The sequence below is a fragment of the Carettochelys insculpta genome, chromosome 1, assembly GCF_033958435.1.
Source record: "Carettochelys insculpta isolate YL-2023 chromosome 1, ASM3395843v1, whole genome shotgun sequence".
Classification (NCBI taxonomy): Eukaryota; Metazoa; Chordata; order Testudines; family Carettochelyidae; genus Carettochelys; species Carettochelys insculpta.
Genome location: NC_134137.1, coordinates 279,228,363 through 279,251,357, shown reverse-complemented (window position 1 = coordinate 279,251,357; position 22,995 = coordinate 279,228,363). Strand labels below are relative to the sequence as shown.

At 46.0% G+C, this 22,995-nt stretch overlaps 1 protein-coding gene across 2 annotated transcripts; it reads left to right on the top strand.

The window, feature by feature from the left end:
- Nucleotides 1-7,223: 7,223 nt before the first annotated feature.
- EIF3D (eukaryotic translation initiation factor 3 subunit D) lies at nucleotides 7,224-21,801 on the top strand. Of its 2 annotated transcripts, none has more exons than XM_075008528.1 (15): nucleotides 7,224-7,342; nucleotides 8,655-8,788; nucleotides 9,381-9,426; nucleotides 10,672-10,808; nucleotides 10,911-10,996; nucleotides 11,466-11,538; nucleotides 11,716-11,828; nucleotides 12,051-12,183; nucleotides 13,420-13,567; nucleotides 13,801-13,931; nucleotides 15,226-15,311; nucleotides 15,628-15,757; nucleotides 16,601-16,743; nucleotides 18,217-18,497; nucleotides 21,642-21,801. In XM_075008528.1, exons 2-15 carry the CDS (start codon nucleotides 8,666-8,668, stop codon nucleotides 21,653-21,655), a joined length of 1,644 nt encoding a protein of 547 aa, XP_074864629.1. In that variant the 5' UTR covers nucleotides 7,224-7,342; nucleotides 8,655-8,665; the 3' UTR covers nucleotides 21,656-21,801. The 2 variants fall into 2 exon arrangements, with proteins under 2 accessions (XP_074864629.1, XP_074864621.1); XM_075008520.1 differs by having other exon boundaries at nucleotides 11,713-11,828.
- The last annotated feature ends 1,194 nt before the right edge of the window (nucleotides 21,802-22,995 follow it).

The following is a 22,995-nucleotide window of genomic DNA, read 5'->3' as shown; positions in this document are numbered from 1 at the left end:
CTGGTCCCCTTCTTGGACTCCTGTTTATATTGTGAAACTGGAGTCCTGCTTAGCTATACCGTAACCAATTATTTTACTATTCTTTCACTAACCCATCCTAATATACTATGACAGCTTTAATAACTAATCATACCTCACCACCTTAATTGATTTACACCTAGAAAAGGTTATTATATGGGAGACAGAAACAATTAAAAACCAGAGAGAGATCATACGAACAAACAATAGGAAAGTGAGGACTATAATGATAGAATGAGGATTCCACAACCGCTACTTATATATGAGGCACTTCTTGCCTGACAAAATGCTGTGAAACTATGTTTTCTGTAATCATTTTCAGAACTGTTTCTTTATCTGGTGATAGTGGGTGGTGTTAGGACAAGGCCTCCTTCTTAACAGCCTGGTACTACATTATTTTTTAATGCCATTTAGGCTGAATGTGAGGATGTACCTCCTTGCTTTACAGCTAATGGCTGCTGCTCCTGCAGTCTGGCTGTAGACAAAAGTCTTAGGCCTTCCAATATGGCTAAAGTCCTTTCCATATGGCTACAGAAAAAAGGCCATATCCTTACAAATGCACTTTCAGAAAGACTTTGACAAGGCCTCTCACCAAGACTATTAAACAATCTAAGCAGTTATGAGATAAAAGGGAAGGTACTCTCATGGATCAGTAAATGGTTAAAAGACAGGAAACAAAGGGTAGGAATAAATGATCAGTTTTCAGAAGGGACAGAGCTAAACAGCAGGGTCCTCCAAGGATCTGTACTGGGACCAGTGCTGTTCAACTTAACCATAATCTGGAAAAGCAAGTGAAAAATGAAGTGGCAAAATTTGCAGCTATACAATTACTCAGGATAGTTAAGTCCAAAGGTGATTGCGAAGCATTACAAAGGGATTTCACTAAACTGGGCAGCAAAATGGCAGATGAAATTCAGTTAAATGCAAAGTAATACACATTAGAAAAAGAATTTCTACCATACATACAGAATGATGGGGTCTAAATTACCCCTCAAAAAAGAGATCCTGGAGTCATTGTGGATTGTTCTCTGAAAATATCAGCTCAGTGGCAGTCAAAAAAGCTAACAATGTTAGGAACTATTATGAAAGGGATTGGAGATTCTATAATGCTGCTATATAAATCCATGATTCGTCCATACCTGGACGCATCTTAAAAGAGACGTATTAGAACTGAAAAAGGTACAGAGAAAAGTATTAGAAATATGAAACAGTTTCCATATGAGAGATCTAAAGAACAGGAACTGTTTAGCTGAGAGAGGGCAACTAGAGGTGAGAAATGATATAGGTCAATACAATCATGAGTGGGGAAAATTCAGTGAGGAAGTGTTATTAACCCTTCACATAACACAACTAAGGTCTCAAATTAACAGGCATCAGATTTAAAACAAACATAGGAAAGTACTTCACACAGTGCAAACAACGTGTGAAACAGGATGTTGTGAAGGCCAAAAGTACATAAGAATGGCCATAATGGGACAGACCAAAGGTCCACCTAGCTCAGTATCCTGTCTTGTGATAGTGGCCCATGCCTAAGGTGACCACATTGCCCTACGGCAACTATGGGACACTCACCTCTGGAGATGCTCTCCCATGTCAGGGCTTCTTGGCGATGGAGGCTGCTTCCACACAGTGAGAAACTGGGGATGGGGACTCCACAGCTTCCCGATAAGGGGGAGCAGAGGATTGAGGCTCAGCAACCTCTTGGTGGGGTGTATGTGCTGAGAATAGGAGCTTCACAGTCTCCCAGCAGGGGGGCCAGGGAACACGGCAGCCACTCCACAAAGGAGCTTCCCTGCAGGAGAAGCTGCCTCACCAAGGCAGAGGGTGCCAGGGAATGAGGCAGCTACCCCATGGTAGAGCTTGCTGGCTGTGGGATCTGACAGATGGGATGCCAGGGAATGGGGCAGCTTCCCTGTTGAGGAGCTCCCCTGCAGCAGGAGCTGATGCCCAAGGTACAGGGCACCAGGTAACACAGCAACCTCCCCACAGAGAAGCTCCCTGGCAGTAAGGTGTTGCTGCCATCCAGAGGGATCCAGAGGGTGACAGGGAACTGGGTAGCTGCCCTGCAGTGGGGCTCCCTGGCAGTAGAGACTGGATGCTGGGCAAAAAAACTCCACAAAATACAGGACAATTTGCCTATTTTCTTTGAAAGTCAGGACACCTATGGAACAGCTTAAATAAGGGACTGTCCCAGGAAAAACAGGATGGATGGTCACCCTACCAATGCCATGTGTCCCAGAGGGAATGAAGAGAAGTAATCACCAAGTGATTCCCTCCTCTGACACCTATTTCCAGCTTCTGACAAACAGAGGCTAAGGACACCATTCCCACCAATCCTGGCTAATAGCCACTGATGGACCTAACCTCCATGAATTTATCTAGTGCTTTTTTGAATCCTGTTCAAGTCCTGATCTTCACAACATCCTCTGGCAGGGAGTTCTGCAGGTTGACTGTGCAATGGGTAAAAAAAAACCTTCTGTTTTAAACCTGCTACCCATTAATTTCATTTATTGACCCTTAGTTCTTGCATTCTGGGAACAAGTACATAAGTTTTCCTTATTCACTTTCTCCACACCAGTCATGATTTTATTGATCTCCATCAAATCCCCCCTCAGTCTCCTTTTTTCTAAGATGAAAAGTTCCAGTCTTTCTAATCTCGCCTTATGTGGCACTCATTCCAAACACCTAATCATTTTTGTTACTCTTTTTCTGAACTTTTTCCAATTCCAAGTGTCTTCAAAAACAACAAGAAGTCCTGTGGCACCTTATAGACTAACACATATTTTGGAGCATAAGTTTTCGTGGAAGCAGGTGTTTGCCCATGAAGGCTTATGCTCCAAAATATCTGTTAATCTATAAGGTGCCACAGAACTTCTTGTTGTTTTCCAATTCCAAGCTATCTTTTTGAGATGAGGTGGCCACATCTACACACACTATTCAAGATGTGGGTGTACCATGGATTTATACAGAGGAAACAAAATTTTCTCTGTCTTATTCTCTATCCCTTTCTAGCAATTTCTAGCATTCTATATGCTTTTTTGACTGCTGCTGCACATTCTGTGGATGTTTTCAGAAAACTATACAACTCCAAGATCGCTCTTGAGCGGCGATCACTAATCTGTTCCCCATCATTTTGTATGTTATTTGCAATTATGTTTTCCAATATGCATTACTTTGCATTTATCAAAGTTAAAATACATCTTCAATTTTGTTGCCCAGTCACCCAGTTTTGTGAGATCCCTTTGAAGCACATCACAATCAGCTTTGGACTTAAACGATATTGAGCAGTTTAATATCTTCTGCAAATATTGCCATTTCACTCTTAATCCCTTCCTCCAGGCTATTTATGAATATGTTAAATAGAATTAGTCCCAGTATGAACCCATGCAAGACACTACTAGCCACCCTTCTCCATGCTGAACACCTACCATTTATTACTACCCTTTGTTTCCTTTCTTTTAGTCAGTTATCAGTCCATGAGTGGGCCTTTCCTCTTATCCCAGGACAGCTTACTTTACTTAAGAGCATTTGGTGAGGCACCCTGTCAAAACCTTTTCGGAAATCTAAGTAACCTACAGCCACTGGATTTCCCCTTGCCCACATGCCTGTTGATCCCCTCCAAGAATTCTAGTAGCTTAGTAAGGCATGATTTACCTTTACAGAAGCCATGTTGACTTTTTCCCAATAAATTATGTTCATCCAATATGTCTGACAATTTTATTATTTACTATAGTTTAAACTAATTTACCTGGTACTGATGTTAGACTTAGTGGTCTGTAATTGCCAGAATCACCTCTAGAGCTCTTTTCAAAGATTGGCGTAACATTAAGAATCTTGTAGTCATTTGATACAGAAGATAATTTATAAGATATAAACCACAATTAGTAGTTTCACAATTTTACATTTGTGTTCTTTCAGAATCTTGGGTGAATGCCATCTGGTCCTGGTGACTTATTACTGTTTAGTCTATCAATTTATTCCAAAACTTCCTCTAATTATAACTCAATATGGAATAATTCCTCAGATTTGTCACCTAAATATGTCTGTTTTGGGAATCTCCCTAACATCCTCAGCAATGAAGACCAATGCATTCGTTTAGTTTCTCCACAATTAATTTAGCATCCTAGAATGTTCCTTTAGCATCATGATCATCCACGGACCACAGTGGTTGTTTAGCATGCTTCCTGATTCTGATGTAAACATTTTTTCCTTTTCTTTTTTGCATTTTTGGCTAAGCTGTTCTTTACATTCCTTTTTGACCTTTCTATTTTTCTCAATAAAATTTAACTTTGTTTTTTTAAACAATGCCTTTTTAATCTCTCACTGCTTCTTTTGCTTGGCTGTTAAGACATGGGAGTACTCTTTTCGTTCTCTGAGTTTTTAATTTTGAGGTACTAAGTTGTGCCTATCTTAGTGTCTTTGAAATGTTTTCATGCAGCTCACAGGGATTTTACTTTTGTCACTGTATCTTTAAATTTCTAACCTCATTCCTATTTAGCTTGCCTTTCTGAGATTAAATGCCACAGTGTTGGGCTGCTATGGTGCTTTACCCACCACAGGGATGTTGCATTTAATTACATTATGGTCACTAATTCTGAGAAGTCAGCTATAGTCTCTTCTTGGACCAGATCTTGTGCTCCACTAAGGACCAAATGAAGAACTCCCTCTCCCCTTATGGGTTCCAGAACCAGTTGGTCCAAGAAACAGTCATCTAAGATGTCAAGAAACTTTTTTCTCTGCATCCCATCCTGAGGTGATGTACACTGAGCTAATATGGGGATAGCTGAAATCCCCATTCTTGAGTTTCATTTTTATAGCCTCTCATCTTCCTTAGCATTTTGCAAACAATATCAAGGTCAGGTGGTCGGTAATCTAATCCTACTACTATATTCTTATTATTAGAGGATGCAATTACCACCCATAGAGGATTCTATGGTACAGTTTGGTTCATTTACTATTTTTAGCTTGTTTGAGTCTGTGTTTTCTGTCACATAAGGAACAAGTCCCTCACCAGCACAATTTGTGTTCAACTCCAACATGCTTAAAACTGGGCTCAAAATAAGAACCAGATAAGTGAATAGAGGATAGGTCCATCAATGGCTAATAGCAAAGATGGTCCAGATAACCTTGAACATCCAACTGCAAGAAGGTGGGACTGGCAACAGGTGATGGAGTGCTGGAGATTGCCATCTTCTGTTCATTCCTTCTCAAGCACCTTGTAATGGGTACTGACAGAAGACAGGTTGTTGGGCAACAGTGATCACTGGTCTGACTCAGCATGACCACTGTTGAGCCATAAAGGTGAAGCGAGTTGCCCAGTCTCACCCAGCCCAAAAGCTTCTGTGGCAACTCATGTCCCACAAGGCACCAGCAGACCTGCAAGTTAAGGTTTACATTTAGTATGCAAGATCCTCCACCCCGCACCTCTTCCTTTACACACATACACATTTCATAGAATTAGAAGGAATCACAGGAGGTCAGCAAGTCCAGTCTGTTCTTCAGGGCTGTGTCTACACGTGCCCCAAACTTCGAAATGGCCATGCAAATAGCCATTTCGAAGTTTACTAATAAAGCGCTGATATGCATATTCAGCGCTTCATTAGCATGCGGGCGGCAGCGGCGCTTCGAAATTGACGAGCCTTGCCGCCGCGCGGCGCGTCCAGACGCGGCTCCTTTTCGAAAGGACGCCACCTTCTTCGAAGTCCCCTTATTCCCATAAGCTCACGGGAATAAGGGGACTTCGAAGTAGGTGGCGTGCTTTCGAAAAGGAGCCCCGTCTGGACGCGCCGCGCGGCTGCAAGGCTCGTCAATTTCGAAGCGCCGCTGCCGCCCGCATGCTAATGAAGCGCTGAATATGCATGTCAGCGCTTCATTAGTAAACTTCGAAATGGCCATTTGCATGGCCATTTCGAAGTTTGGGGCACGTGTAGACGTAGCCCAGGGCTGCGTCTACACGTGCACGCTACTTCGAAGTAGCGGCAGTAACTTCGAAATAGCGCCCGTCACGTCTACACGTGTTGGGCGCTATTTCGAAGTTGAAATCGACGTTAGGCGGCGAGACGTCGAAGTCGCTAACCCCATGAGCGGATGGGAATAGCGCCCTACTTCGACGTTCAACATCGAAGTAGGGACGTGTAGACGATCCGCGTCCCGCAACATCGAAATAGCGGGGTCCTCCATGGCGGCCATCAGCTGGGAGGTTGAGAGATACTCTCTCTCCAGCCCTTGCGGGGCTCTGTGGTCACCGTGGGCAGCAGCCCTTAGCCCAGGGCTTCTGGCTGCTGCTGCTGCAGCTGCGGGTCCGTGCTGCATATACAGGGTCTGCAACTAGTTGTTGGCTCTGTGTATCTTGCACTGTTTAATGAAAGTGTGTCTGGGAGGGGCCCTTTAAGGGAGCGACTTGCTGTTGAGTCCGCCCCGTGACCCTGTCTGCAGCTGTGCCTGGCTCCCTTATTTCGATGTGTGCTACTTTGGCGTGTAGACGTTCCCTCGCTGTGCCTATTTCGATGTTGGGCTGAGCAACGTCGAAGTTGAACATCGACGTTGCCGGCCCTGAGAGGACGTGTAGACGTTATTCATCGAAATAGCCTATTTCGATGTCACAACATCGAAATAAGCTATTTCGAAGTTGGGTGCACGTGTAGACGTAGCCCTAAGGAGCCCGCAGCCCAGGGCACACAGGGCAGGAAGACAGTGGCAGGGCCTGGCTCTCAGGGACAAGGATGTGGCGGCTCCATATTTATGGTCCCATCACGGGGCCTTACATCAAGCCCTCAACCAACAACCTTGGTTCTCCGTTAACATCAAGGCGGAGTAAGGCCCAGCCTCATCCCCTGGCTTCACTGCGCAGCGGAGCTCAGGCTGAAGGCCCTAAAGCAGGGTACTGCAGCCCCAGGAGACTGAGGCAGACGCGGGGCAAGGCCTGGCTCGATGCGTTGGGTGATGGGGTGGGGACGCGCAGTGCACTCGGGGATACTGGAGGGCTGACTGGCTCGCGCTCATTCCAGCCCCTTTGACTCAGTCTCCAGAGTAGGAGGAGTGTCTTTCCAGCCCGGCTCGCAACGAGCTCCCGGCGCGCTTTGACGACGTAGAATAATGTGCGCTCTGTTTCGCTTGCGACAGCTTGGGCGCGGGCTTCGGCACTTTACGGCAAATCGGTGTCCCCACAGGATGGAATGGCCCTGTCTGGTTTTACGACAGTTCATTCGGGGGCGACGCGGGGTGATGACGAGGCCGGTAGTGTATGCTCACAGCTTAGACTCTCCGGGAGCCGGCACTCCTGATCTGTATCCGCCTCCATCGGGACCCAGCCGGGCCCGTGCAGGTGAGGGGGGCGCGCAGGGGTTCGGCCAGCAGAGGCCTGAGTCGGGGTCGGAGTCTGTCAGGCCCGGGTCCGCCCTGTATACGGCACCCCCGGACCGGACACCGCCACCCGCAGGGACCCAGGCCTCGCTAGGCCTCAGCTGGTGGGGCGGCACGCGCGGCTCCTTCCTGGCTGGGACAGGCCCTGCCGCCCCTCGACCCACGCGGAGTCGGTCCTGCCCCTCGGCTGAGCCGAGTGCCCATGTGTGGTGCGGCGCTGCTGACTCGCTGCTTGTCACTAACCTGCGGGACTTGCTGCTGCGGGATCTACCCACGGCTGAACACATAGGCCCAGGTCCTCAAAGGGCTTCAGGTGTTCAGCGTATGCTGGTTTGTGTAAGAGGTACCGGAATGCCTCTGAGGATCTGGGTCATAGTGACACAGGATTAAATATTTCTCTGAATAAGAATAGCTATTAGCTATAAATAGCCAAGATACTAGCTAAGACAATAAAGATGTAGCAGAGTCCTGAGCATAAAGGCACAACATTTCCAGCTGTAGCCTGAAAGAAGCATCTTTCAGGGAAAGTAATTGTGCTGTTATGCACAGTAAAGACAAATGCAATAAACTCTTTCACATCTGGCATTCTATTATCAGAATTCTCAGATAACTGGCATTTTAAACTTATGTAAATTTTAGTTAAGTTTTCCATAAGTACAGTATAGTGAAAATAAATATAAAATACAGAAAATACAGTATAGATTCACAGTGTATGCTACTACTGTTGTTGGTAAATAAAGTACTCTGCATACATTTGTTTGCTTCTTAATATCTAGTCTTGTTTTTCTTTAGCGTTATGCATTGCTAGATGTACTTCTCTATTATCCAGCACATTTGAATATTCAGCAGTCTCCCACTTCCAGGGCTGCCAGATATGAAAAAGTTTACTGTATTAAACCTTTTTTCTGGGGCTTTTTATATTTGCCATTGTCAAGTAAACTATCTCTGCCTGGATTCCTTTTGTATAATAGTACGGTTCAGTAAACAAGATTCTTACACAGAAAAGTAATTATCACATCATGTAGTGACAGTGCTGTTAGAAGTCTTGAGGCCTTCACTTTTTCCTTGACTCAAGAAGTTCTGGTAAATGACCCTAGCTCTAGGAACTTCTCTGGGTGTATGGTCTCATTAAAAGTGGTAGCCCCTACTCTTGTCTTTTAAATGGGCCTCATTACCCAGTTGGTGTTAGATAAGTTTCCCAAAAACTTTATCTTCAGTCTTGAAGAATTAAAATGTTTTTAACACTTGACCACTCCCTGCCCCATTTTTTAAAGGATTTTAGAAGATGGCTAAATTCATGACACCTGTGATCCAGGACAATCCATCAGGGTGGGGTCCATGTGCTGTTCCAGAGCAGTTCAAAGATATGCCATATCAGCCCTTCAGCAAAGGAGATCGTCTGGGAAAGGTACCTGTGCTAATGCAGCTAAAAGAATCACAGAAATAATCAGTTAACGCCCACACATTGGTTTACGAGGTACTTCTTGTTAGCTCTTCTTGTCATATTTGGTATCTGAGTTCTGTTCTATTCCTAGTAGCGTCCCTACACACCGGCGTTCCCTGTAAGTTGAGTGCTTGAACAACTGCCCCAGGAGAGACTCAGGTGTCACACAGTTAATTAGCAAAGTGCCCAGAGCTGGTAGGATGTGTTTCTATTGGTGGTGAATCTGCACGTGCCTTGGTGCACACCAAAATATTTATTCCATATGTGGATAGAAAAAATTGGAGGAATCAGTGCTTACATACACGCTGGGGCCCTGCTCCTTTGTAGTTTCCTTATCCCCTATTGGAGGTGCTGCAAGAAGTGTTATGAACCTTCTTGACAGTGTGCGTAGCAGGAGGTTTGAAAGAATATAGAATGATGGTAAGGTAAGCTCCAGAACATAAAGTAGTATTTGCTCTCACTGAGTGGCATCTAAATTAGGAGATTGTGGAGAGAGAGTATAAGATGTTGATTGGCACACACTCACCAAGTTTGTTTGTTTGTTTGTTTTAATCAGGTTGCAGACTGGACAGGAGCCACTTACCAGGACAAGAGGTACACAAGTAAGTGCTGTTTTGGTAACTGTTCTTGTCTCTGATACTTTATATGAGGTTTCTTCAGCCATCATTAAGTTTTGTGTAAGCTGTGCAGCTCAGCAGTGATGCATCTCCCTTCTTAGTACTGTGCAGAGCAGGGAGAGGGCCACCCCACCTTGGCCCTCAACCTAGCCACACGCCAACCTCCTGGGACCTTCTTGTCCCAACTCAGTCCCAATTCCGGTGCGGCCTGCTCCAGCATCTGTCCTGCTGCAGCTAGTCCCTTTCCTCACCCACCCATCCCAGATGCTACCACAAGAAGTAGCTGAGGAAGTCCTCTCTTCTTGCATTAGCCCTGGGGACCCTCCACCTCAAATCCACCCCATAGCATGTACAGACAGAGCCCTCACCACTCCTCATCCTAGCTTTCTGCTCCAGCCCTACACTGCCTTCATGGAGCTCACACCTCCAGCCAGAGCCTTTGAACTAATCCCTCTGTCCCAGCCCTAAGCTGCTCATTCCCACACCCACCCCACGGCCTTCACAGCCTTGCATCCTAATCCTCTGCCCCCTGTCTGTTCCGCCTCCCACACTAGGGACCCCTTGACTTCATACCCACCATATGAATTTTATGTGCACCAATATGAAGGTTATGTGTTACATATCACATCCATATTGGTGCACATAACAAAATTCATTCCATTCAGGGTTGGGAAAAATTAGAAGGAACACTAGTTTTTATCACTGTTTCCCTCCCTCATTGCTGTTTCTAGTGGTGCGTGTGAAACCTCTGTCCTACATATCTCCCCAAATGAGGGAAGCTTCTTGAACTCAGAGCGTATCTTACACATGAAGAAAAAAGCAGTCAGGTAGCACTTTAAAGACTTCATAAAATAATTTATTAGATGATGAGCTTTTGTGGGACAGACTCACTTCTTCAGACCCATAGCATTTCCAGAACAGATTCAATATATAAAGCACAGAGGTCCAACAATTATTATCAGGGTTGACAAATCAAAAAAATTATCAAGGCTGGCAACATTCTCCATAATTATACGTTGCTCCTGGTTTTCAGCTTCCTTGTGACATGGCACTTGTCTGGGAGGATGGGATGGCCAGCCCACAATGGGCTGCTCTGAGGGAAAAGCCTGAGCTCTGGTTTCAGGCTGGGGTGAGCCAAGTGACAGGGTGGGAGGGCTAACTCTGAGCTCTTTCCATGAGGCAGGGGTTTGCAGACCGGCAGCAGGGTAATTTGGGTAATTGTGTCCTCAGATAAGTACTCATCGCAGTTCGGTGGGGGGAGCCAGTATGCGTATTTTCATGAGGAGGATGAGAGTAGCTTCCAGCTTGTGGACACAGCACGTACGCAGAAGACAGCATACCAAAGGAATCGTATGAGATTTGCACAGGTATCTTGCATGTTTTCTGAAACCTTTCTGAAGCAGTGAAATTGATGTAAAGATTGTGTTTATAACTAGAACATCCCTTTTTTTTCTCTTTCTCATTTTCAGAGGAACCTTAGGCGTGATAAGGATCGCCGGAACATGCTTCAGTTCAACATGCAAACCTTGCCTAAGAGCGCCAAGCAGAAAGAGAGGTGGGGGACCCAAATCTGAATTCTTTGCTGATTTTTTTAAGTCAATGATACAGTGTCTAGGTATGCCAACTAGCTTCTGCAGTTGAGTCGTAACAAGAACCCAAGACTTCAACACAGGTGTTTTGCTGGGCTTTCTTCTAGTTGGAAGTGATGATTGTGGAACCAAGGGGATTTTCTAAGCCAAACCCAGGAAAGGAAATTAGCATTTTAAAAGTAGTGTGTGTACCTTCTGAAAGCATAGCACAATCTTCAAAGGCTAGATTGTCCCACAGAAATTGCTCTCACTGACTCTTTAAAAATGGCAGAGTGCCTTGTTTCCCTGCCTCAGATAGCTGTGGGGCCCAGTAGTTTAGCAGCTGATTTCATTGACTTAGCACCTGATAGCCCAATGGTTTCAGCATGACTTGGGGGTGCTCGGGACATGCTGTTGGGACTATTTCTCATGAGATGGTCACATTCTTCTCTTTAGAGACCGTCTACGTTTACAGAAGAAATTTCAGAAGCAGTTTGGGGTGAGGCAAAAATGGGACCAAAAATCACAGGTAAAGTAACTGATTTTTCAACCATACTGTTTGATCACTTACATTAGCTGTTCTTATTATACAGATCTCTGTGTAACTTGTTTCCTGCGGGAGCATTCTTCTAACCCGCTCCTGATGTGCTGTTTCTGTGTTTCTTTCTTCCTTTCTCCATCTGCACTCCCTCTGGCCGCACAGCAGAAGCCTCGTGACTCTTCTGTTGAAGTTCGCAGTGACTGGGAGGTGAAGGAGGAGATGGATTTCCCTCGGCTGATGAAGATGCGCTACCTGGAGGTGTCAGAGCCACAGGACATGTGAGTTCAAGACAGCTAGTGTCCTTGTTGGTATTTATTTTGATATAATCAATGTGTGGAAAGAGGTGGGTGCTGACTAGTGATCCAGTTTTATGAAGTTCTTTTTGCAAGAGGTGCACAAAGTCAGTGGAAACACTTGTGACAGTCACTGTTGTCCCCTGGCACTCTGAGATGTGGTTGTTTGAGCTGGTGGTTTTAACTCTTCTCTCCTTATGTCTGCAGAGAGTGCTGTGGTGCTTTGGAATATTACGATAAAGCCTTTGACCGCATTACCACAAGGAATGAGAAGCCCTTGCGGAGCATTAAGCGTATCTTTCACACTGTCACCACTACTGATGACCCAGTCATTCGCAAGGTATGATAGTGCTTGCTGCCCATTGGCTCACAAAATACACTAGTATGTATTTATTGTGTGATATTCTTGGGAGGCTGTAGTTCCCAGTCTGCCCTAAGGCAAGGGGTTCAAGATGGTCCTGCTTCCTGAAGTAAGAATGATATTAACAAAATATCCCAGGGCCTGTCTCTTCAGAGGGCAGAGATTTGTGATCTCCATAGCAAATGGGATGGTAGTGACCAAGGCAAGAACTGCTTAACATGTGAGTTGGTGTCACCTAAAGGAAACTCTGTACTGAAAAGGCAATTAGGCAGACTTACAGGCAAAAAGGAAGAAGAGAAATGTCAGGGTCACAGTTCTGATTCCCAAGAATTCTGGTCTTGAGAGGAAAGGTCTTAATGAAGTCAGGGATTGTGGATGAAGAACATTCTCTTTCTTGCCAATGCAGGAATCCCTTTTGCTCTGTTACAAGTTCAATTTTTTTTCCCCCAACTTGCTGGGGCATTTGCAGGGCTGGGTTTTCTAGGCAGCATTTTTCTGCCAACTTGTTGGATGAGATGTGAGAGGATCAGTACAGGCCAAACCTTTCTCCAGCAATATCGGTAATGCAGCATCATTTTAGTTAGCTGGATGACCACTGTCTGTGCCTGTGGCCAAGTTTCCCGTCATCCCATAAAGATTCTTCAGAGCCATCAGTTCTGAGTCTCAGTGTTCTGTGCTGCTGTGTAGCTGTAATTTGTCCCTAGGTGTCTTCTAATACCCTAGTAAGCAGTGGAAATGTTGGTAATGCCGCTAGACAGTATTGACCTTCCGTGGTCCAGAAAACTCTTTCGTCCAGCACTGGTCAGGTCCCGAGGGTGCCAGATTAGAGAGGTTCAACCTGTAGCATTTAACGCATTTGTTTCCATGTGTCAGTGTTTCCCACACTTAAAGCATTCAGGTAGCCCTTTCAGGACTTCACCTTATCGGCATACCTCATCTTCCAGTGCCATCCCAGTCCTTATCTCCTGATTTTTAATAATTTATTTTCTTCCACGTACCCCTTGAAATCCTTTTGCGTACCACCCGTGGCACATGTACCACCCTTTGAGAAACAGCACCATGTGTCATTGATATGTGTCAGTGTATTGTATCAGCCCAGCCTCCAGAGCTAGAAGAAGGGACTCAGTGTCTGATTTGCTAAGGCTGCAGTTGACTTTTGGGTGGTAGGAGAAGAACGTAAGCTGTCTTCACTCACATTTTTCCTACTCTCTGCAGCTGGCAAAGACCCAGGGCAACGTGTTTGCCACTGACGCCATCCTGGCCACACTGATGAGCTGTACTCGATCTGTGTATTCCTGGGACATCATTGTCCAAAGAGTTGGATCCAAGCTCTTCTTTGACAAGAGGGACAATTCTGATTTTGGTAAGGAGGTTGCCAGAATTAAAGTTGGGCAAGGGGTCAAGTTACAGCTTTTTGCACTTAATGCTGCTTATATCTCAAGATGTATCACAATTATATCTTAATTGTCCACACTGTCTGGAGCAACACCTTCACTACCTGGGTGTGCTTTGAACAGATCTGATGCACAGTAGAGGGGTTGAGTGTCCTTTTAAAAGAGGTGACTGTCCTGATTAGGAACCTGGCTCTTTCCCCAGACTTGCTGACAGTGAGTGAAACTGCCAATGAACCACCACAGGATGAGGGCAACTCCTTTAATTCACCCCGGAACCTGGCCATGGAAGCAACTTACATCAACCACAACTTCTCCCAGCAGTGTCTAAGAATGGTAAGAGACTTAGCAAGGCCTTACACACAGACAGTTCTGTGGAACACTGAGTCTGCAGGTCTGGAGCTTACAATTAACCTCTGTGCTAGAGCTGCCTGTTGTTAGAGCTTTTTTGGCAGGGACATTGGGATTTCTTTATATAGCCATCACTTTGATTCTGAATGTGTGGATCAACTTTTTGGAGGTGGGGAGCAGGAGGCTCAGAGAGAGAATACCCCTCTTCCGCTTCGTCTTGGAGCATTGCATGAAAAGGAAATCCCACCCTTTCACTGAATTGGTTAGGATTATTACAGCATTGAGCCAAATTAAAACACTGTGAAATGCTTGAGCTGATTGGCTGAGGGACGAGTCATTAGTTCCAAGAAGAAGATGGAAGGTGGCTGGCTGGTGCAGAGCAGTAGTTTTTAACCAGTGTCCCATGATGCATTGGTGGACCATGAGAGCTTTTCAGGTGTGCCAAATCTTCGCCAATTTCCCCTCCCTGACAGCTACCACAGCGGGAAATGTCAGCTGGGGCTCCAGCAACAAGGCTGCCAGCTCTCTACCGTGGGAAGGGGTCAAGAAGGGACGGCAGGAGCCTGTTGGAGCTGGGACATGGTTTAAAGGCCACGTCCCAGCGCCAACACACTGGCATGGCGGGGTAATGTTTATGAGCAATTGATTCAGCTGAAAAAAAGTGCGTGTGCCACGGAAGTGTTTGTCTTGTTGAAGTGTGCTGTGTTACTGCAAAGGTTGAAAACCACTGCTGTGGAGGGTAACAAGGATAAATTGAAGAAACTCCAGCGAAGGTCCACAAAAATGATTAATAGTCTGAAAAATGGCCTGCAAGGGAAAAATGGAGTGAGAAAATAGGGTTGCTTAGTGTGGAAAAGACGACTAACAAGGGACATAAATTTTCCAGTATATAGGAGGGTGATAAATTGTACTCTTTAGCCATAGAAGCCAGGACAGGAAATAGTGGCTTTAAATGGCAGCAAGAAAGATTTAGGTTAGACATAAAGAATAACTTCCTATTGAGATAGTTAAGCATGCCAGCAAATTACTTGAGGATATTGTGAAATCTCAATGATTGGAAGTTTTCAAAAAACAGGTTAGACAAACACCTGTCAGGGATGGTCTATAATACTTACTACTACCTCAGAGCTGAGGACCGGATTAGATGACCTGTTGATGGGCAGGTCCAATCCTACATTTCTGTAAGTTTTTGGTTCATATGTCATACGATTAATTTGTGATCAGCTGCCTTAATTATCTCAAGTTGTTTGGCTTCATCTGATCTTGGTTGTATCTGCAGGGGAAGGAAAAATACACGTTTCCCAACCCAAACCCGTTTGTGGAGGATGACATGGATAAGAACGAAGTGGCCTCTGTTGCATACCGGTGTGTTGTTTACTTCAAGCATGTGCCTAGGTTTTGGGGGAGGAGCAGGGGTGGAGTGTGACTTCTATGAAAAGCTTGCTGGTGGTGGTGTGAATGCCACTTTATTTCCCATGGGTATTGCCACAGTCTGTGATGAGATTGATGCTGTGACTTATATTTCAAACCAGTTTATCTGTCAACTTCATACTGGGTTTGAAAGAAGAGGGGTGAAATCTGTACTTTGAGCTAAAGGGGAGAAAGGGAATGGTTTCTGTGAGTGTTTAAATGAACCGAGGCATGAGGGTGAAGAATAAAACAGCAGATTTTTTGCTTGCAGGTACCGAAGGTGGAAGCTAGGAGATGACATAGACTTGATTGTCCGCTGTGAGCATGATGGAGTGATGACAGGAGCAGGGGGAGAAGTGTCATTCATCAACATCAAAACACTGAATGAATGGGATTCCAGGGTGAGGGAGAACCAAATACCAAACCTTCTAGCTCCTCCATTGCTGTCTGATGTACCAGGTACAGCAGGCAGAATGTCAGACAAGCCTCTTGCATTACCCCATGTATCCATTATGTCATTACATTCCATCAGAGAAGAACGACTGTGGAGGACCAGCTGTGCCAACTAACATGACTCCACATCCCCTCCAAGTTCTCAAGAGTCTTCAGAGTTCCTTCATTTCATGTGATAGCCAGTCCTGTGGAACTCTTCCTGTTTTCCCCAGCCAACAACGCTGTGTGCTGGCCAATACGTATCAGTCCCTCCAGAATCAGGGAGTCCTTTAAAACCTCCCATCTCTTCTCTGCATGATATCATAGGGTAGACCACACGATGTGGATGTGCTGGAGCAGGTTCAGCTTATTTAGTTTACAGAAGAGAAGACTGAGGGGTGATTTAATAGCGGCCTTCAAGTTCCTGAAGGGAGAGCGCTAAAGAGAATAGAAATTGTTCTCAGTGATGACAGTAGCAGAACAAGGAGCAATGGTCTGAAGTTACATAATGAAAAGAGTAGGTTGGATATCAGGAAAAATTGCTTCACCAAGAGGATGGTGAAATACTGGAATATGTTACCTAGAGAGGTGGTGGATTCTCCATCCCTAGAGGTTTTTCAGTCCCAGCTTGACAAGGTCCTGGCTGGGATGACTTAGATGGAGTTCATCCTTTCTGAAGCAGGGGGCTGGACAAGATGACCTCCCAGAGTCCCTTCCAGCCCTATGATTCTGTGATCCCTGTGTGTTTTCATCTCAGTTGTAAGGGTAACTACACCCATGGTTTGGTGACTAGGTTTGATTTCTCTTTTCAGCATTGCAATGGAGTAGACTGGCGTCAGAAGCTAGATTCTCAGAGAGGAGCTGTGATTGCCACTGAGTTGAAAAACAACAGTTACAAATTAGCCCGCTGGACATGTTGTGCCCTGCTGGCTGGATCAGAGTACCTTAAACTTGGGTGAGACCTATATAGAATTTGACTTAGAAGTATGTGTGTGAGAACCGTATTTAGGAGTGGTACAGTCACAGAATACCCTTCCGTTTTTATTCTCTTTGGGAAACCAAAATCATCTTTTTAATATATTTTAGAATTGGTGATAGGGAAAGAATGGGGCACAAGACAGCTTGTGGTTGGGGGAAAAGCTGCTTCCCCACCATGTCCTGATGACTTACCTGGAAAAATCCCCTGTACGTGTGACTGTTCGGTCTCCATGGCTCATTCAGCTCTTGATTTCTCTGCCGAACATGGGAGATAATTATTGGGGTTAATGTGGTACATATTTAGATCTTGACTGAGACTGTAGCACATGCTCCAGAGATGCATTGGTGAGGGTCCGTAATACGAACATGGCAGCATGAAAGTGAATGGCCCCAGGTTCCATTCCTGATGTTAGAGTCTCCTCCCAGTCCTCAGAGGTCCTTAGCCAAGTGCCCTTTTCTTTGCTTACTTCACAATGTTGGTGCAGAGCTGGTGCAGTCTTGTTAATTAGAACCTTCTTTGCTGGCCAGCTGACCTGATTGCACAACAGAAGCTGTGTGGGAGCTAGTTTGTACCGTTTATGTTTCACTTTCTTTGACATTTTAAATCAACTTTATTGCTGTAACACACTTTCTTTTGACATTTTTTAAAAATCTTTGGTGCCTGGGATTTTAAAATAAGATACTTGATATATCAAATCTAGCTTCTGTGCAGTGTCTCTGGATTCTGTCCAGGTGTCATACGGCTGCCTCAGACTCATCTGGTGATTGAATCAGAACTCCCTGCTAATGACTCTGTTGTTAAAACTTTCTTTCTTGTTGTGGTGCTGAGGAATCATCTTCTTTATGAACTCTTTTGTCTTGGAAGATGGAAGCATGGTTCTTGTTCTCTTTAGCTTAGTGACCCAATCTGTTTCACTCTGCCTGGTCTACATTACAGAGTTAGGGGATGTAAGCCATTTTACATTGACCTAATTCTGTAAGCATCTGTGCTACAATGTAGCTCCCACTGATGAAAATCACCCATTACATGGACTTAATGAATCTACCTCCACAACAGATGATGTACTTAGGCTGGTGTAGTTAGGGTGACACACATTGTCCATGTAGATACTACATTACTTACATTGCCTGTTGCAGGCTCCTGGTTAGGCCTTCTGGCAACAGAAGGACCATAGTATGGATGTGAAATGTGGCTTTAATTACTGCAGTGGCTGTACATTGCCTTGGCTTAATTCTGTGGTGGAGACAAACCCTCAGTTACTGCCTGAGGCACGGGTGTGGTTTCCCAACAGGCATCCTGTTCATTTTCTTCTTTGAAGTGGGGGGATTGATTCTTGCAGTTCAGCCTCAGAGTTAAAATTAAGGTGATGACTTCATTTTGGTGGTACTCTCCTGTGGAGCCTGGGTTGGATCATTGACTTTCTTGACCTTTTTTGCCTTTCCTTCCCAGGTATGTGTCCCGTTACCATGTAAAGGACTCTGCACGCCACGTGATCTTGGGCACACAGCAGTTCAAGCCCAATGAGTTTGCCAGCCAGATTAACCTGAGCATGGAGAACGCATGGGGCATCCTGCGTTGTGTCATTGATGTCTGCATGAAACTGGATGAGGGCAAATACCTTATCCTCAAAGACCCCAACAAGCAAGTGATCCGTGTTTACAGTCTTCCTGATGGCACCTTCAGCTCTGATGAGGAGGAGGATGAGGAGGAGGAAGAGGAGGAGGAGGAAGGTCTGTAGAATGCTCGGTGATTTAAGTCTTGAGAGAAAGGGGTGGTGTAGCAGCGGGATTAGATCTCAGAATTTCCAAGCCACCTATCAAGGTGAGAGGTGATGTTTGGAGAATACACAATCACTGTAGGTCTTTCGGTCAGTGGTGAAAACAAAGCAAATGGGTTAAGTATTGCCAGAGACAGGAAGGATAATGATATAAATAAAGAAGAACCTAGAAAGAGATAAAAAGATGAGTAGAGAGTTACAGCATGAGTCTCACCATTCTGTGGTGGGGTTGAGAGACACGAGCTCATATCAGAGGGCAACACAATCTGAAGCACTAAATGGAAGCGGGGAGTAGCTTGGAGGAAACAGCTCAGCTCAGCAATGCTGCAACAGGGGAGGTGGTAATGACTGGTTTCAGCATGAATGGCAGGCGCTCAGTGCTACTGAGGATCAACCCACTATCATGACATTTTAGATAAAGAGGAAATCCAAAGTCAGATGTTCAAAATGAAGGGCTTGACCAGGGGTGGGGAGCCTTTCTTGGGCTGGGGCCACTGACCCACAGAAAAATCAGTTGGTGGCCACATGCATGTGAGAAGCAAAAATGAAATCTCACTGGCCTGGTGCCCCCTTGAGAAGCAGGGGAAAACAGACACACACTGCACTGACACAACTTGGGGGCAGGCAGTGTTCCCTCTATTCTGTTTCATCCATGTGCAGAATAAATTGTATGTACATTGAGGCATTTGTGGATGTGCATTACCACTAGAAACACAAAACCTGGCAACGGGTGCCCTGCTAATCAGCTAGACAGCATCTGAGTCCCTCCTGAGGGTTAATCTGTACTCACACGAAGATCAGTGCGCTGCAGTTGATCTTCCGGAGTTGGATTTTGCTGCTTCTGGTTAAGATGTGTAAAACAGACCTCTCTGAGCTCAGCCATCAACCCCTGTACTCCACGCTATCAGATGGAGTAAGGGACATCAACGCCAGACTTCCAAGCCTCTGACTACACTAGGGAAGAAAGTTGATTGTGATACATCGTGTCTAGCTACATAATGGCATAGCTGGAATTGCGTATCTGAAATAAACTTTCTTCCCTTTTGCGGATTTGCCCTGAGTGTCTGCACATGCACACAGCTTACGGGGAACACCATCACCAGGATTCCCCTCACATTCCAGTATTTGGGGTGGAGTGGCCAGGCTCACAGCTTACCCCCAGGACTGGATTAACTCTGCTGAGGATTTGCAGCTATAAGATTTTGCGGGCCCCCATGGGCCAAAAATGAGACGCTGTGTGTGCAGGAGGGGAGAGGTCTGCTGCGAAGTGGAGTAGAAGTGTGGTGTCTGGACAGGAATTAGGGTGCAGGAGCTGGGTGGGGCTAGAGGGCCTGGGTGGAAGGGAGGAGGGTGCAGGAACAGGCTGGGGAGAGTGCAGGAGGGGGCAGAGGATTGGGGTGCTTACCTGGTGCTGCTCCCGTTTGGCAGAAGGGACATAGGTGACTCCACACTGCCCCCATGCTTGCAGGCACCACCTGCTCCTGTTGGTTACAATTCCCAACCAATTGGAGCAACAGGGTGGGCCCTGCAAGCCAGTGCTTCTCCGTGCTGCTGCGCCCCCCAGCTCACATTACATCCACCTGGGAGAACACCGAGGCTCAGAGACTTGATGTGGGGCTGGAGCACTAGTTCACCCCACTGCAGGGCAGGGAAGGCCCAAGCTCTAGGGACTGGATCAAGGCAAGCCTGGAACTGGGTCTGGCCCAGGGGTCTCTGGCCCTGGGCTAGGCTGGTTTAAACAAATGAGTCCATTTCAGATGGATGACCCTGGAAAACAAGTGCTTGGGGTTTTGTGGAGGCACTAGTTAAACAATGTGGGAGCCTTTCTACAAGGAAGGAAGATCTAGATCCTTGCCTGGGGCAAGTGCTGGTTACTTCCCTGATACCTGAAACAGTCTCTGATCCCTGGTGTGTGTCCCTCATGTTGGCTTGAAGCTTATGTTCATGAGGTGTTTAAAAAATGGTAATGCTGTTTCAAGTCATTTGGACTTGGCTCTATCTTACTTTCTGAAGGTTTTCTGGACAGTCAAAATGGCTAGAGACATCAAGTGAATCATGCAGCAACATTAAAATAACCTGTAGCGGGGTGGGCAAGACAGCCTGCAGGCTGGATGCCTCCTGCCAAGCAGCAGCATCCAGCTAATGAACTGGCTCAGGCACAGAGCAGCCAGCCCTGCCACTTTAAGTGGCTTCCTGCTCCCTGTAGCTTTCTGCCTTGGCTGCTAGGAGCCAGGAGGCTTTATGTGCTGTTCCCGCTCCCTTGCAAAATATCTCAGTTCCCATTGGTCAGTTTATGGATTTTGGCCTATAGGAGCTGAGAGATTGTGTTGGGGAGTGGAAGTAGCACACAAAGCCTCCCTCTAGAGCAAAGAACTGCAGGGAGCAGCTTAAGAGTTTTCTGGGGCAGCAGTGGGGCTGCCAGCCCGGAGTCACCCCGGTAAGTCTTCCAGCCAAAGCTTACCTCTGGCACCCCAACCCATTCCTCCTCCCAGTCCTTCACCCCTCACCCCATATAGCCCTAACCACAGGTCACAGCCCAAACCCCTGCAACCACTCCTGCTCCCCACCCCTGTCCTCTGCCCTGGGTCACAACCCTCTGCTACCCTAAGTCACAGCCCAAACCCTGGTATACCAGTTGTCTGCCCTATGTCACAACTCAAACCTCTGCACCCCAGTCTCCTGACCCAGGTCGCAACCATCTCCAGCCCTAGGTCAGAACCCAAACCCCTGCATCCCAACCTCCCATCTGCACCCAGCCTCCATCTCAGACCCCTCATGTTCTCCATTAGTATCATGGAAGAGTGTGGCCCTTGACCACTTTCCGAATTCTTGGAGTGACAGCCCCCCATCAAAAATTATTGCCCACCCGATCTGTAGCAATGTATGTAGTCATGTGATTTTGTTGTGCATGGGGCCCTAATGAACAGTCTTGCACTAGGTGAAAAGAAAAGGCAGGCAAGATTGTGACATCTGGAGGAAAAGATGTTATGTCCTTTTTCCTTTCTATTATTTTTATTTTTGTGGCATTATCTCAAGGGAGAGAATGTCTGCTGCCACACATTGTTCCACTGCAGTCTCTTTTCTTTCTTTCTTTCAGAGGAAGAGAGCTAAATCCTGAGGTCAGGAAGCAGGGGCTTCAGTGACCAAATCCTCATCTCACCTTTGGTTGTTGATGGATGGAATCTTAGCTGAAACTTTGCACCATGCTCATTTACAAGTGTAACAAACAGAATAAAGTGTTTTGTTCTGTTTAACAAGTCTCTTGTTCGGTGTTTTATGGATAAATGTACTATACCAGAAACCCAGCTTGGGGGGGTGGTGTGAAAAGAAATCCTGGGATGAAAGCAGCCTTTGAAGTGACAGGTGAGCTACTGTAATAAAGCATGCTGTTTTTACATTTCCAATTATTTTTGTATATTCTCTGCCACTATTTTGTGCTGATGCTGTTCTGCTTCGTGCAGTTGGGAAGAGATGTGTATTCTCTATTGCGATAAAGGAAATAGGTTAAACAGTTTTTCCTCTTTTGAAACACGAGTGTAGTTGAAATGTGTAACTATTGGTATCCCTTAATGACTAAGGCTGTGTCAACTCTAGACATAGAAGTCAACCACCGATATGCATTTTTAGCTCTGCCAGTTGTGTAGCTAAAATTGACTTAGCAGCAGGCAACTTCAGTGACTGTCTACATCAAGGAAGGTTGCCAGGAGCGTTTCATCAACCTTTACTCCTCGCCTCTCAAGGTGTTCTGAAGTTGCCTTTGACCCTGGAAAGTGCTGCTTTGTGCGTGTGCAAAAGGAAATCCCAGAAGATCAATCCTGAGCAGGTTGACCTTCTGCGGTAGTGTTGCTGTAGGCTAAGAGTGTACTGGGATACACCCCAATGACAGCCTATAGTTTGGCACAGCAAAAAGTTGGGGTTTCTCCCATGAAACCCAATCAAGCTAATGTACATGGCTCAGTTCTGCAGAGGGAACTGGTACTTTCCAAACCTCTGTGTCCTGCTTACTAATAGTTTTGGCAGGCTGAACTGGTTGGATGAGGGTACTATAGGGTTCTCTTTCCCACCAGTTCCTGTGTAGCCTTGGGTGTGTCTACACTAGCCGGCTACTTCGAAGTAGCTGGCACAAGGTCGAAATAGTGCACGTCGTGTCTACACGTGCTGTGAGATATTACGATATTGAAATCAACATTAGGCGGCAAAGCAGCAATTGCTGTTCCTATCCAAAGATGGGAATAGCGCCCTACTTCGACATTCAACGTCGAAGTAGGGCGTGTGTAGACGATCCACATCCTGCGACATCGAAATAGTGGGGTCCTCCATGGCGACCATCAGCTGAGGGGTTGAGAGACGCTCTGTCCAGCCCCTGCGGGGCTCTATGGTCACCGCATGCAGCAGCCCTTAGCTCGGCTTCTGGCTGCTGCTGCTGCTGCGGCTACACCTAGGGGTCCGTG

Bases quoted from the DNA above. Each gene is read 5' to 3' on its own strand.
- EIF3D (XM_075008520.1), top strand. From the start codon at position 8,666: ATGGCTAAATTCATGACACCTGTGATCCAGGACAATCCATCAGGGTGG. The intron at 11,539-11,712 runs GTAAAGTAACTG...CTGGCCGCACAG, and splicing joins AATGGGACCAAAAATCACAG to CAGAAGCCTCGTGACTCTTC. The intron at 15,758-16,600 runs GTGAGGGAGAAC...TTCTCTTTTCAG, and splicing joins TGAATGAATGGGATTCCAGG to CATTGCAATGGAGTAGACTG.